Source organism: Hippopotamus amphibius, chromosome 5, assembly GCF_030028045.1.
Source record: "Hippopotamus amphibius kiboko isolate mHipAmp2 chromosome 5, mHipAmp2.hap2, whole genome shotgun sequence".
NCBI lineage: Eukaryota > Metazoa > Chordata > Mammalia > Artiodactyla > Hippopotamidae > Hippopotamus > Hippopotamus amphibius.
This window is the reverse complement of record NC_080190.1, coordinates 172,014,917-172,027,370: the sequence shown is the minus strand read 5'-3', so window position 1 is coordinate 172,027,370 and position 12,454 is coordinate 172,014,917. Positions and strand designations below refer to the sequence as shown.

Here is a 12,454-nt window from a genome sequence, read left to right as displayed (position 1 = left end):
CATTGCTTAGTTTTTTATCAGGTGGGCACACGTGGTGTTTGTGTGTCTCGACGCAGAGCCTTGGTCCCCGCGTGGCTTCTTCCTGGTGGATGTGGCTGCGTGGCACTGTCTGCCCCTCCCGCCCTCCGTGCACACGGGCCTGTCTGTGTAACGCGCTCTCCCCTGGGTGTAGACCAGGCTCTCCCTGCGTCTGTTTCACTGTTACTCTGTGACTGAATCTTAATAAACCTTTCCCTGCCAGGTGATGGTGTGTGTGACTTCCCTGAGCCCCTGCCTCTGCAGGGAAGGCGCCCGGCCGTGGACCGAGGCACCCCCGCCCCTTGGAGCCTGGGTGGGTCCAGTGCCGGGAGGGCGGAGACACCCCCCTCTGGCCAAGGCCTGCCAGTGGGTGTGGACTAGGTATGGGCTCCTGAAGTGTTCCCAAAGGCTCTCCCAACTCCAAAGCTGGGGGCCCGTGTCAGAACCCCCCGCCTCCCCGGGGTACCTGTCAGAGGGGAGGGGCCTCTCTGCTCCCTCCACTTCACCCGGCGCAGGTGGCCCTCAGGCTGAGCCAGTCGGGGATGACACCCACCCAGCATGCTGGTGACCTGACACAGCCTTGGTGGGTGGGTAGTGGGGTCCTGCGTGCTGGTCAGAGAGCCTTCCAGGAAACCGGGGAGCTCAGAAACGGCTCTGGCCAAGCCAACCAGAGTGGCCAGGCTGCCGTCAGGCGTGGGGTGTGTGCCACACAGCCTGGGTGGGGCCCTGGGCAGCGGAAATAAAGTGGAAGTACAGTGAGGGGTGGGATTTGTCCAAGGTCACTGCAGCTGGTGAGATACCATCTCAGGATGGGTTCGTTTGTTCAAAGGCTGCTGACCTGGAGTGGGGAGCAGCGTGGCCTTGAATTGGGGTCTGCGGAGGCCGGCCGGAGGATGGGAGATGGGACAAGGGGTTGGGTTGGACCCTTGCGGGGCGGGAGGGGGGGAGGGCGAGGTCGCCAAGGGGTCCCGGGGTTGCACCTGGGCATCAAGGGGATGGAGACCGGGAGGCCCCAGGGCCTTGGTTCTGCTGTGCCCCGCGGGCAGACCCTGGGCACACCTCCCCGTCCCGGGCACCAAGGGGTCTGTCCCTGCCTACCGTGGGCACTGCAGGGTCACCCGCTGCCCCTCCTGCCGCTGCGCACGCGGCGAGAGGCGGGCGCTCCCTGTGGGGGCGGGGCGTGGAGCCGGGGCCCCGCCCCCGCCGCCCGCCCGGCTGCGCGAGCGCGCCGCGCCCCCTGGTGCCCGCCCAGCCCCAGTGCAGGATGCGCGGAGCCCGTGAGACCCGGGGCCGGGCCGCCACCCAGCCCCACCCCCACCCCCACCCCCACCCCCGGTGCGGGTGCAGTCACCAGCGCCCCTGGACCCTGCCCAACCCGCATGCCCCCACCTCTGTCCCACGTGGGCTAGTGCAGAAACTTCTCACACAAAAATTGGGCCACACCACGTAGTTTGCAATCTATGTTTTTTGTTTAGCAAAATAGTTGATCATCTTTCCTTCCTAGCACATGTGGGTCTACTGCATTCTTTTAACAGTATGAACAGAGGTTTTCATTTGGGCTGATTGTTTCATTTTTATTGGGAAATCAGAAAAAAAAGTATATCTATTTACCTAATGTACCTTATTATCTGTCTACCCACCTGTCTGTCTATACCTCATCTATCATTCTAAAAATTCACTCTTTTGTGCCTCTGGGAGTAGGAGAAGAAACATGTATTAGTGAAGAGGATTGAATTCTTAGAATTCTCACATTTGGCTTCAGACTTAGTCTAGAGAACACATTGGCTTTAATTACAAACTTTTCATTTGCTTCCCGTTTGCACAGCTCTTCTACACCATCCTGTTATGTGCTCGGTTCTGCCAACAAAATGCAGAGACTATATAATAATTTTTAGATCAGGAAACTGAGCTCTGAGATACCAGAAAGTGAACACACAGTGTCTTTTCCAGGCCGTTAGAAATGGTAGAAGACACGCGTGCGTATACACACACACACACGAAGGACTCTTCCCGGGGTCCACAAGCTATGAGGAATCCTGGAAGGGTGGGGAGCAGACAGGAGACTGAAGAAGGAAAGCCAACCTGAACGGTCACAGAGGACTTGCCGAGGGCAGGTGGCAGCAACTTGCCCACCTGGCGGCGACGGGCCCAGGAGTGACACCTTTCCCAGCACGGCTGCTTGAACACTCACAGGAACCTTTGGACTCAGCCGGGTCTGCACAGCGCAAAGTAGGTAGATGTTGGGCATCATCTTGTTAATGTGAGCACTGAGTCAGGAAAGTCCATCATTCAGGATTAATCATTTGTTTCCTTTTTCTCTTTGACTTCAACGTTTATTTTTGCTTTAAAAATTAGCTGTATTGAGGTCTAATTTACATGCAATAATATTGACCACTTCTAAGTGTGCCATTTGGTAAGTTCTGGTAAGTGTATAGAGAGTGTAACCAGCACTGCAGCCGTGATCCAGTTCTTCCAAAAGTCAAGACACACGTCGGGGTAAGAGACAGTCCAGCAGTTCCAGTCCTAGGGATGTACACAGGAGAAGTGAAGACACGTGTTCACATGAAAACTTCTGTGCACGTGTCCACAGCAGCAGGTTTTGTCACCCCAAGACGTCCCTGTGTAGGCGTTGCCTCCTCCCGCCTTGTCCTTGCTTGAGTTTCACATAAACGGAACATCATGGCGTGCGGTCTTTTGTGACGGGTGCCCCTTATGTAGCGTGAATGTTCAAGACGCATCCGTGGGGCTGCAGGCATCACAGCTTGTCCCCTCACTGCACTGCTGAGTACTGTTCCATGCGGTGCATGCACCGCAGTTTGTTTACTCACTCAACAGTTGATGGACACGTGGATTGTTTCTAGTTTGGGGTTAGGATACAGCTGCTGGGAATGTTTGAGCAGAAGACTTTTGTAACGTATGTTTTCATTTCTCTTCCATAAATACCTGAGAGGGATTGGCGAGTCCTGTGCTGTGTCTATTTTTAACTTTATAAAAACTGCCAAGCTCTTTTCTGATGGGTTTGAAAATGGGCTCTACCATTTCACACCCCCAAAGTCAGCGAACGACGGCTCTGGTCTCTGCACATACTCGTCAGCATCCTGAAAAATGTTAGCCATGCTGTGGGTGTGGCATGGAGTCCCACTGCAGATGTAATCTGCATTTCCGTAGATGGTAAGCGTCTTTTCCTGTGTTTGCCATTTGTGTGTCTTTAGTGAAATGTCTAATCTAGTTTTTTTGTCCTATTTTTCAGTTGGTTTGTTTTCCTTGTTACCGTTAAGTTTTAAGGGTACAAGTCTTTCATCAGATATATATTTTGTAAATATGTTCTCCCCATCTATGAGACAAAGAAGTCTGCGTTGTTCCTGTTTTCAGAGTGAAAACATTCAGTCTTCACCAGTGTTTGCTGTGGAGTTTTTGGTAGCTGTTCTTTATCCAGTTGAGAAAGTTTCTCGCTATTCCTAGTTTACTGAGAGTTCTTAACATGAATGGATGTTGAATTATGTCAGATACTCTTTCTGAATATCCTGAGATGAACTTGTTGTTGTCTCTTTTTGCATCTGTTAAGATGGTGAATTACATCAGTTGGTCTTGAATATTAAACCAACTTTGCCTTCCTTCAAGGAATTCCACTAGATCATAGGGTAATTGTCCTCTTTATGTATTGCTAGATTTGTTTTTCTAAACTGCTTTTAAAGATTTTAATGTTTATAAGGGAAATTGGTCTGTATTGTTTTTCTTTGTAATATCTTGTCTGGTTCTGGTAGTAAGGTAATGTTAGTCTCATAAATGAGATAGGAAGCATTCAACTCCTTTTCTGTTTTTATGGAAAAAATTGTCAGAATTTGTATTATTTATTCCTTATATATTTGGAAGCATTCATCAGTGAATTCTTTTTTTTTTTTTTTTTTAATATTTATTTGGTTGTGTCGGATCTTGGCTGCAGCAGGTATGCTCCTTAGTTGTAGCTTGCTGGCTCATTAATTGTGGCATGCAAACTCTTAGTTACGGCATGCATGTGGGATCTAGTTCCCTGACCAGGGATTGAACCCGGGCCCCCTACATTTGGAGCTTGGAGTCTTACTCACTGTGCCACCAAGGAAGTCCCCATCGGTGAATTCTTTATTATTTTCTTCCTGTGAAGGTTTTATTTTATTATTATTTTTTTATTGGCTGCATTGGGTCTTCATTGCTGCACATGGGCTTTCTCTAGTTGGGGTGAGCAGGGCCTCCTCTTCATTGCGGTGCGCGGGCTTCTCATTGCAGTGGCTTCTCTTGTTGCAGAACACAGGCTCTAGGCACACAGGCTTCAGTAGTTGTGGCACACAGGCTCAGTAGTTGTGGCTCACGGGCTTAGTTGCTCTGAGGCATGTGGGATCTTCCCAGAGCAGGGATCGAACCTGTGTCCCCTGCATTGGCAGGTGGACTCTTAACCACTGCGCCCCCAGGGAGGTCCCCATGATATCCCTTTGATGTCTATAAGATTTTATGCTCTGTCTTATTCATGATATTGGTAACTTGTGTTTGCGTTTTTTCCTTGATCAGTCTTGCTAGAGTGTACCTATTATTTTTAAGACCCAATTTTTTGCTTTGTTGATTCTGTTTTCCATTTCATTGATATTTGGTCTTATCTTTATTATTTCCTCCTTTCCTCGTTTTGGATTAAATGTTTTTACTTTTCTTTTCTTTTTCTTTTTTTTAATTGTTTTTCGGTCATGTTGCTTGGCATGTGGGACCTCCCCTGACCAGGGATGGAACCCCCTTGCAGTGGGAGTTTGGAGTCTTAACCACTGGACCACCAGGGAAGTCATTTTGCTACATTCTTATAATGGAAATTGAGATTGTTGACTCTAAACCTTATAACAGAGGCATTTAAAGCTATAATGTTTCTTCTGAGCTCTGCTTTAGCTGTATCCAATAAATGTTGAGATATTGTGTTTTCACTATCATTCAGTTCAAAATATTTTATAATTTCCCTAGTGATTTTTTTTCTTAGACCCATACGTTATTTGCAAGTATGCTGTTTATCTTCCAACATAATTTTAATATGGAGATTTTATGTAATTATTACTGCTGATTTCTAATTTAATTTTGGTGTGGTCTGAGAACATTTTCTGTGATTTAAATCTTTTCAGACTTGTGGTCCAGCATATGGTCTAGCTTGATGACACCCCACATGCACTTGAAAGGAATGGGTATTCTGCTGTTGTCAGGTGTAGCGTTCTATAACGTCAGGTCACGTTGGTTGATAGTCTTGACTCTTCTATAGCCTTGCTGATTTTTTGTTTGCTTGTCCTGTCAGTTCCTGAGAGAAGTGTGTTAAAGTCTCCAGCAAGAGAGTGGATTTGTCTCCTTTCTCCTGCATTCTACCAAGTTTGCGTCACGTGTTGGATCCCTGTGACTTGGTGCGCGTACACACAGGGTCATGATGTCATCTCCATGAACCGACCTTCTCGTCATCACGCTCATCCCTTTTTCTTATAAGCATACCTTCAGCTGAAGCCTGTCTTACCTGGTACTGACAGCTCTACCAGCCTTCTGTGCTTACCACTGCGGGGTACACGTTCTTCATCCTTTCGCTCTTATTCCACTTGCATGTTTATATTTAGTGTGCAGCTCCTGCGGATGACAGGTGGTTGGCCTCCCCCCGTGTGCGTCAGTCTCTTCTCTTCTTCTAAGGACACTTGTCTTTGGGTTCAGGATGATCTCATTGTGAGATCTTAGTTATATCTGCAGAGATCTTTTTTCCAAATAAGGTCACATTCGCAGGTCCCGGGAGCTAGGACGTGGACGTGTCTTTCTGAGGGTCACACTTCAGCCGACTCCAGTAGCTACCCCGTTTTTATTTGCATTTTCTTAGTATTTTCACAAGAGCGGGACTGCATGTTCTTTGAGCTGTTTGCAGGCCTGGCACTGGACGGCCCTTCTTAGTCTCCAAACCAGCTGTCTGAGAAGGAGACATCTCCATTTTACTGCTGTCAGGTCATGAGCCTAGGCCCTTCCTGCCTTCCCCCCGGGTCCCAGGCTGCCTCTCTGTCCCAAGGCACAGAAACCCAGAGCTCCCCAGCGTCCTGTGTCCACTCCAGGTTGTGCTCCGGCTAGCTGCGGCAGCGGGGGCGAGAGAAACCAGCGCTCTCATGCCTGTGAGCCTCACCTCCCAGGGGTCCCGTGCATCACTGCACGAAATACAAACATTTGCAGGCAGCAGTGATGGCAGGGCAACTCTGCCTGCCTTTCCAACTGTGCCCTCCTTAGCCGTGTGGACAAAGCACCCCTTCATCTTCCAGGGAATCCTCTAGAAATGGACTAAAGTCATGCACTTGTAATTCAGATGTAACGATCACATCCAATTCCAAGGTTGTCCCTTGAGAGCAACTGAAGCATTCGCATCTTCCGAGCACAAATGATGAAAACGTTCCCTGTGACCATCTGGACCACTGGTGCAGCCGTAGCAGGGGGTGGGGTGAGCTTTTGATTGGCATCTCAGAGCCATGCCAGCCCCCAAACCAAGCTTTCTTTTCTATTGTCTGAAATACGGCTGGAGAGCTGAAATTATATTAAAGTAGACCAGCTTCCAGTTCAAGATAAACACTTTTTTTTGGTACCAATTTAATTCAGGTTTCTAAAGCCGAGGCAGGGAAGGCATCGTTGTCTGTTTCATGATTTCTGGCTCATCTGGGGCCTTCCCATGACAAATCGTTCATCGTGGAATCTCTCCAGAGCACACAGGAGACACCGAAGGCACAAAAGTGCCCTTTTCATTTCCACAAACTCCACTGGCAAGATTCTTTTTACAAAAACACAGACCCATAGACTCGCACAAGCCTGTTTATTCCCCCTTTAACTCCATTGTTCCCCTTTTCTCTTTTATATAAAGGATCATTTCCTAAAAGCCTCTGTTTTTCCTGCATTCGCTTCAAATGCAATCACTGTCAAATAAGATCTTGGAAATTATCGCCAAGAATAAAGGAAATGAAAAGTCTGCATTAAAGTAACTTGACAGGTGCTTAGAACGAATAAGAACAAATCCAAAATGGCCCTGTATTAACTGAATATTTTTCTTATTGAAGTATAGTTGATTTACAATGTTGTGTTAATTTCTGCTGTACAGCAGTGATTCAGTTATCCACATGTATATAAATTTTTTAAAATAATCTTTTCCACTATGGTTTATCCCAGGATGTTGACTATAGTTCCCTGGGCTCTACAGTAGGACCTTGTTTTGTATCCATCCTATATGTAGTAGTTTGCATCTGCTCACCCCAAACTCCCAATCTACCCCTCCCCCACCCCCTCGGCAGCCACAAGTCTGTTCACTATGTTCGCGAGTCTGTGTATGTTTTGTAGACAGGTTCACCTGCATCATATTTTAGATTCCACATACAAGTGATACCATATGGCATTTGTTTTTCTCTTTCTGACCTACTTAGTATGATCATCTCTAGGTACATCCATGTCGCTGCAAACGGCCTCCTTTTGTTCTTTTTTATGGCTGAGTAATATTCCGCTGTGTTTAAACACCGCTTTGTTCATTCGTCTGTGGATGGGCATTTAGGGTGTCTCCACATCCTGGCTATTGTGAATACTGCTGCTGTGAACACAGGGGTGCTGTGTCTTTTTGAATTAGAGTTTTGTCTGGATACATGCCCGGGAGTGGGATTGCAGGATCATATGGTAGCTCTATTTTTAGTTTTTTAAGCCTCCATACTGTTCTCCGTAGTGGCTGTATCCCTTTACATTCCCACCAGCAGTGCAGGAGGGTTCCCTTTTCTCTGCAACCTCTCCATCATTTATTGTTTGTAGACTTTTGAATGATGGCCATTCTGACATGATACCTCCTTGTCGTTTTGATTTGCTTTTCTCTAATAATTAGCGATGTTTAGCAGTCCTGTATTATTTAAAAGAAGCCCCCCCCCCCCATTAATATTGGATAAAGTAAGGAGACTGGACAGCAGTGTCAGTAAACAAAAGAATTTATTACCAACGAGGTGATCATGTAGGTTTTAATTCAGTAACTTATGTGGATTTCTGAGGAGCTTTTACTCTGATTTTTCATGTGTACACAAAAGCTGAATTCCACCTTCTGCCCTTTGCTGCTGGCCTAGTCTTCCTGCTAGAAGTCAGGGGAACACACCCTCCCTAGAAGGACGGACTCGGGGGGACTCAGCCGCCTGGCTGTCCTCCGCACCGCAGTCTCAGAACATTCCGAAGCATCAGTCCACGATCAGCCCTTCCAGAATGCTTGGGTTCTGCAGACCCAGCCAGAGGCCTGGCCAGAGCTTTCACCCGGGAGGCACTGCAGACGCCTCCAAAGCCTGGCTGTGTTCTGGGGGCCTGAAAGAGACCTCTCAGGGGGAGAGAGGTCTGGCGTGATGTCTACCCAAGTCCCCCAAACCCAGGGGGAGGGTCCGGCAGCCTGCCCCTGGCGGCTGAGCGCATCGTGGGTCCACAGGCCGACAGGCCTCAGGCTTCACACTGTGTTCTCTCCACGTCCAGCAGCCATGCCAAAACCTCCTTTGCTGACAATTAGGGGATGAAAGCTCAATGTTACAGTAAAAATGTACAAAAGGTCTTTTCTGCAAATATTTATAGCTGGTGAGATTATCTTCAGTTAAATAACAAGGCACCATCTACACATACATACATTCCATGCACACAGGACGTGGACATGGTGGAAACGGACATGAACAGCTGCTGCGGGTGTGTGTGCTGTTTTAGGTGGAACGCCGATCTTTGGTAGAAAAAAGCCTCTAGGTTTTTTCATTATAAAAACATTGCATTCGTTAAAAGGAAAAATACAGAGCTTGCCTCCGCTGGCCCAGCCCTGTCCAGAGAGCCTCGTCCCGGCGTCGTCCCCTCCCTGGGCACGTACCGGTCACCTGCTCTGTCGCGGGATAGCAAGGGCAGGCGCCAACCTGTTCAACCACAACGTGGTCACTTAAAAAACAGCCCTTCTCGCGAGCTGTGCTGGAAGCGAGAGGTCTGCGTCGGCAGTGGGGCTCCTGCGAGCCGGGCACTGATGTCTGCTGAGCGAGCGGGTGACGTGGAGGAGGAGCGGGACCCGAGGGCCGCGGCCCGGCTGGCCCGCTGCCGCCCAGGGTGGCTTCTGGAACCGTCTGGACAGCACAGGGTGACTTCTGAGAAGCACCCCACCCTGAAACGGTCCAGTTCAATCAGCTAAGTCCAGGAGAGAAAGTGAGACACTGTCAGTCTCGTAACTGAGACCAGAGAGGCCAAGAGGCCCCCGCAGCAGAGCCGGCACCGGGCTCGGACCCGCCTGCTCGGGGAAGCGCCAGGAGCTGGCGGACGGCGCGCCCTCGTTACTCGACCTTCCAGATGGCGATCTTCCCCTCCTCACGGCCGGACCCGCTCAGCACGTATCTGTCCTCCGCGGAGCAGAGGGTCTTCACCGTGTCCATGTGGGCCACCAGCTCCTTCTCCACCGTCTTCGTCTCGGCATCGATCACGTAGATCTTCCCCTTGGGCCTCCCCCGCGACAGCCCTGTGCCGCCCACCCAGATCTGCTGGGGAGAAACGGGCATCACACGAGCCGCCCGGCTTGAGGTGTGCGGTGCTCTCTCGGGCACCCGCGGCCCCCTCTGTCCCGGCCGGGCCCTGACCGGCAGCGCCGCGGCTGCCTTACCTGCTTCTTCACCCTGATCATGCAGCTGATCTCGGAGCAGTCCTGAAGACGGATCCTCTGCGGGCGCCGGGCCAGGTCCTGCAGGCTCCAAATGCAGACGTCGTCGTGTCCAGCACAGGCTGCCCAGAGCTGCTCCTGCTAAAGTAGAACGGGTCACGCCGCGCGCCGTGGCAGCCCAGTGGCACGGGGGCACCGGCCCAGCCCAGCGTGCTGGGTTACCTCGGGCACGAGCTGGAAGCCCAGGAAGGAGGCGCTTGTCTCTCTAACGTCCTGGTCTATCTTCACTTCCTGACAGACAGCTCCACTCGTGGTCACGACCACGATCCTGTTACCAGTACCTGCAGGACGGAAGAGCCAGGATGGGGGCAGGCAGAGCGAACCCAAAGCACAGAGACGGAAGTGCCATGACAGCTGCAGTGTGACCAGCAGGGCCACTGCTCCTGCACCACGTCTGACTGTGGAGTTGGCATCTGTGATTCTCACTGCCCCGTGGCACTTCCCACCTTCTCTTGCAAGGACGCTCAGACCGTTAGCCCCATTTTTACCGACGAGGAAACGGCTGGAATCCAGCACCCTCTTCTGAGGCTTTTGGAATCCTTCCCGCCACGGGGATTTGGCATCTCCTATCACTTGAAGCCGTGCCATCTGCTACCCCGGCGGTGAGGATTAGAACTCTAGGTGACGGTGCCCTGCCTTGGGACACGTCTCTCTGTTTAAGCTCCTCTCCGTCTGTTTCTGTTAATCACTCCAGCAAACCAAGAGTTTCCACATCATGGGAGCTACAGGTCATCAAAATTAGTACCGCAGAGAGGAGGTCCGATCAAGCAGACAGGGAAGACGGAGTCAGGTTTAAGGAAAGGTGAAGAGCTGCAGGGCTGACCTTCCTTGGGCTCTAGTGCCTGCGTCCTCCACCTCCCGCCCTGTGCTGAGGCCACGGGGATAGGAGGACACAGCCCTGCCCTCGGGCTGTGCCATCTGGCTCCAGAGGGAGGGGGTACAAGCCCCCAAGGTGGGCTCTGGCTTCCTGTCACGGTGGGTGGACTCCAGGTCCACAGAGAAATGACCCCTCTGTCCTCGACCACCCTCAGGACTCGGAAGCTCAGCTGGGTTCTCAGTCACAGGTGGCAAGAGCCGACCCACACCTCTCCTTCCTGCCAGAGACCTAAGAAGCAAACCCCAGCATCCCTCCAGGAAGCCTTTGATCCCGAGATGCCATTATCCACTTGGCCCTTTCAGATGCTGCTGCCTGCTAGCAGCACCTGGGCAGCAGGAAGTCCTGCCAAGAGGTGCTCATGCCTCCGGGGGCCCCTCCTCAGTGTCGACCAGCGCGCTCACTGCCCCAGGCTCTTCCCAAGTGCCCTCACCACCCACCAACACTGCAGAGGGCAGAATCCACAGCAACCCTGCTTGTGCAAGCACACAAGAGGCCTGCTGCACACTGAGCAGCGGATGGGGGCGACAGATGTGGGAAGGACCGATCACTGTCCTCGAGGCGGGCCAGGTACCCAAAGGGAAGGTGCCCCTGCCGTAGGTGGTGGGAGGGAGGAGGACCCGGGCAAAGCTTTGTCCACGAGATGATCCCTACCAGGGATGCAGTCTCCTGGGGTAATTGTCACTAACCCTCACACTCACTGATGCTCAAGGCCCACTTTCTGTCTCTCGCATCTCTCAGCCATCAGCACGCTCTCCTGTGGGAAGGATGGTATTTCCATCTCACTTTTCAAATGAAGAAACAGACGCCAAGAGTGCAGCGGAGCAGCCCAAAGTGACCAGTCATCTGTGACCACGCCTGGATTTGAACCTGAATGCACACGGAAGCTTCAGCCTGAACCACAGGTGCACCCGCAACATCACAGAGCAGACTTCCAACCACAGGGAGCAGAAGCAGGGTCTGCTCCCTCCCAGCAACGACTGGAGCCTCGTCCTTTGAGAAGCATTCAGGCCTGGGGGGCCCACAGCAGAGGCAGCTTTCATCCAGACTCAAGGGAAAGCACAGAGGGTCTGAAATACTGTGACTGAACTAGAAAAGGAAGTCAGGGACCCCCAGGCTCACCTTGCCAAGGGCCTGGGGAGGAGTCAGTGCCATCGCCCACCCCACCCCCCCACACACACACTCAGGCTACACTTCAGTGCCCACACACCACATCTGATGAGTGACCAAGGTTTTAGCTTGTTATACTTGTTTAGATAAAGACGTAAAACAACACTTCCCAGCAAACATTCTCTTTTACCCAAAGAAACCCTGCTTTCCTCTCATACTTTTCTCACTGTTAACGCACTATTGACCCAGGGATCTTTGCAGAAACTAGTGCCTGTGGCCATGATACGCCTCCAGTAAAAAATGTGTTAAATAGGGAAACTACAGACTATATTTGTTAACTTGAAAAATACCAGGGACTCCATCCTGAAAACAAGGTTATCCATTTCATCCTCACTCTAATCCGTTATGTCTCTCACTATATTTAACAGGGACCTTTTAGTGCATCCGTGGACGGACACACATGTCTGACAGTCATTGGAGACAAACAAAAGCTGTGGGATATGGTCTTTGAAAGAAAAGAAACTCGGTGAGCTGCACAGTTACCTGAGATTCCCCTGAGGGGACTTCCCGGCTCTTTGTGGGACACTGAGGGATAAAATTTCTAGCAGTATGTAGCAGACCAAGTCTTGGTTGAGGGTATGGTTTGGGCCTGCCAGTGTGGCTGGAAATAGAGGGGGAGATATCCCCCAAATGAGGGATCCCCAAGATACACATATAAATTCTCCTCAAATCCTTGGCCGACTCAAATCCTAAAC

The 12,454-nt window shown here is 50.8% G+C and overlaps 1 protein-coding gene across 5 annotated transcripts in view; it reads right to left on the bottom strand.

Annotated features, from left to right (window-relative positions):
• Positions 1-7,976: 7,976 nt before the first annotated feature.
• DENND3 (DENN domain containing 3) overlaps positions 7,977-12,454 on the bottom strand; it is a 55,106-nt gene continuing 50,628 nt past the window's right edge. For 3 of the 5 annotated variants that reach the window (XM_057735341.1, XM_057735344.1, XM_057735345.1), the window contains 3 exons: positions 9,878-9,996; positions 9,659-9,796; positions 7,977-9,539 (listed from right to left, as the gene is read on the bottom strand). In XM_057735341.1, coding sequence (XP_057591324.1) covers positions 9,336-9,539; positions 9,659-9,796; positions 9,878-9,996 — 461 coding nt within the window. In that variant the 3' untranslated portion in view covers positions 7,977-9,335. The remainder of the gene's footprint in view (positions 9,540-9,658; positions 9,797-9,877; positions 9,997-12,454) is intronic. The other 2 variants (XM_057735342.1, XM_057735343.1) reach the window with 2 other exon arrangements.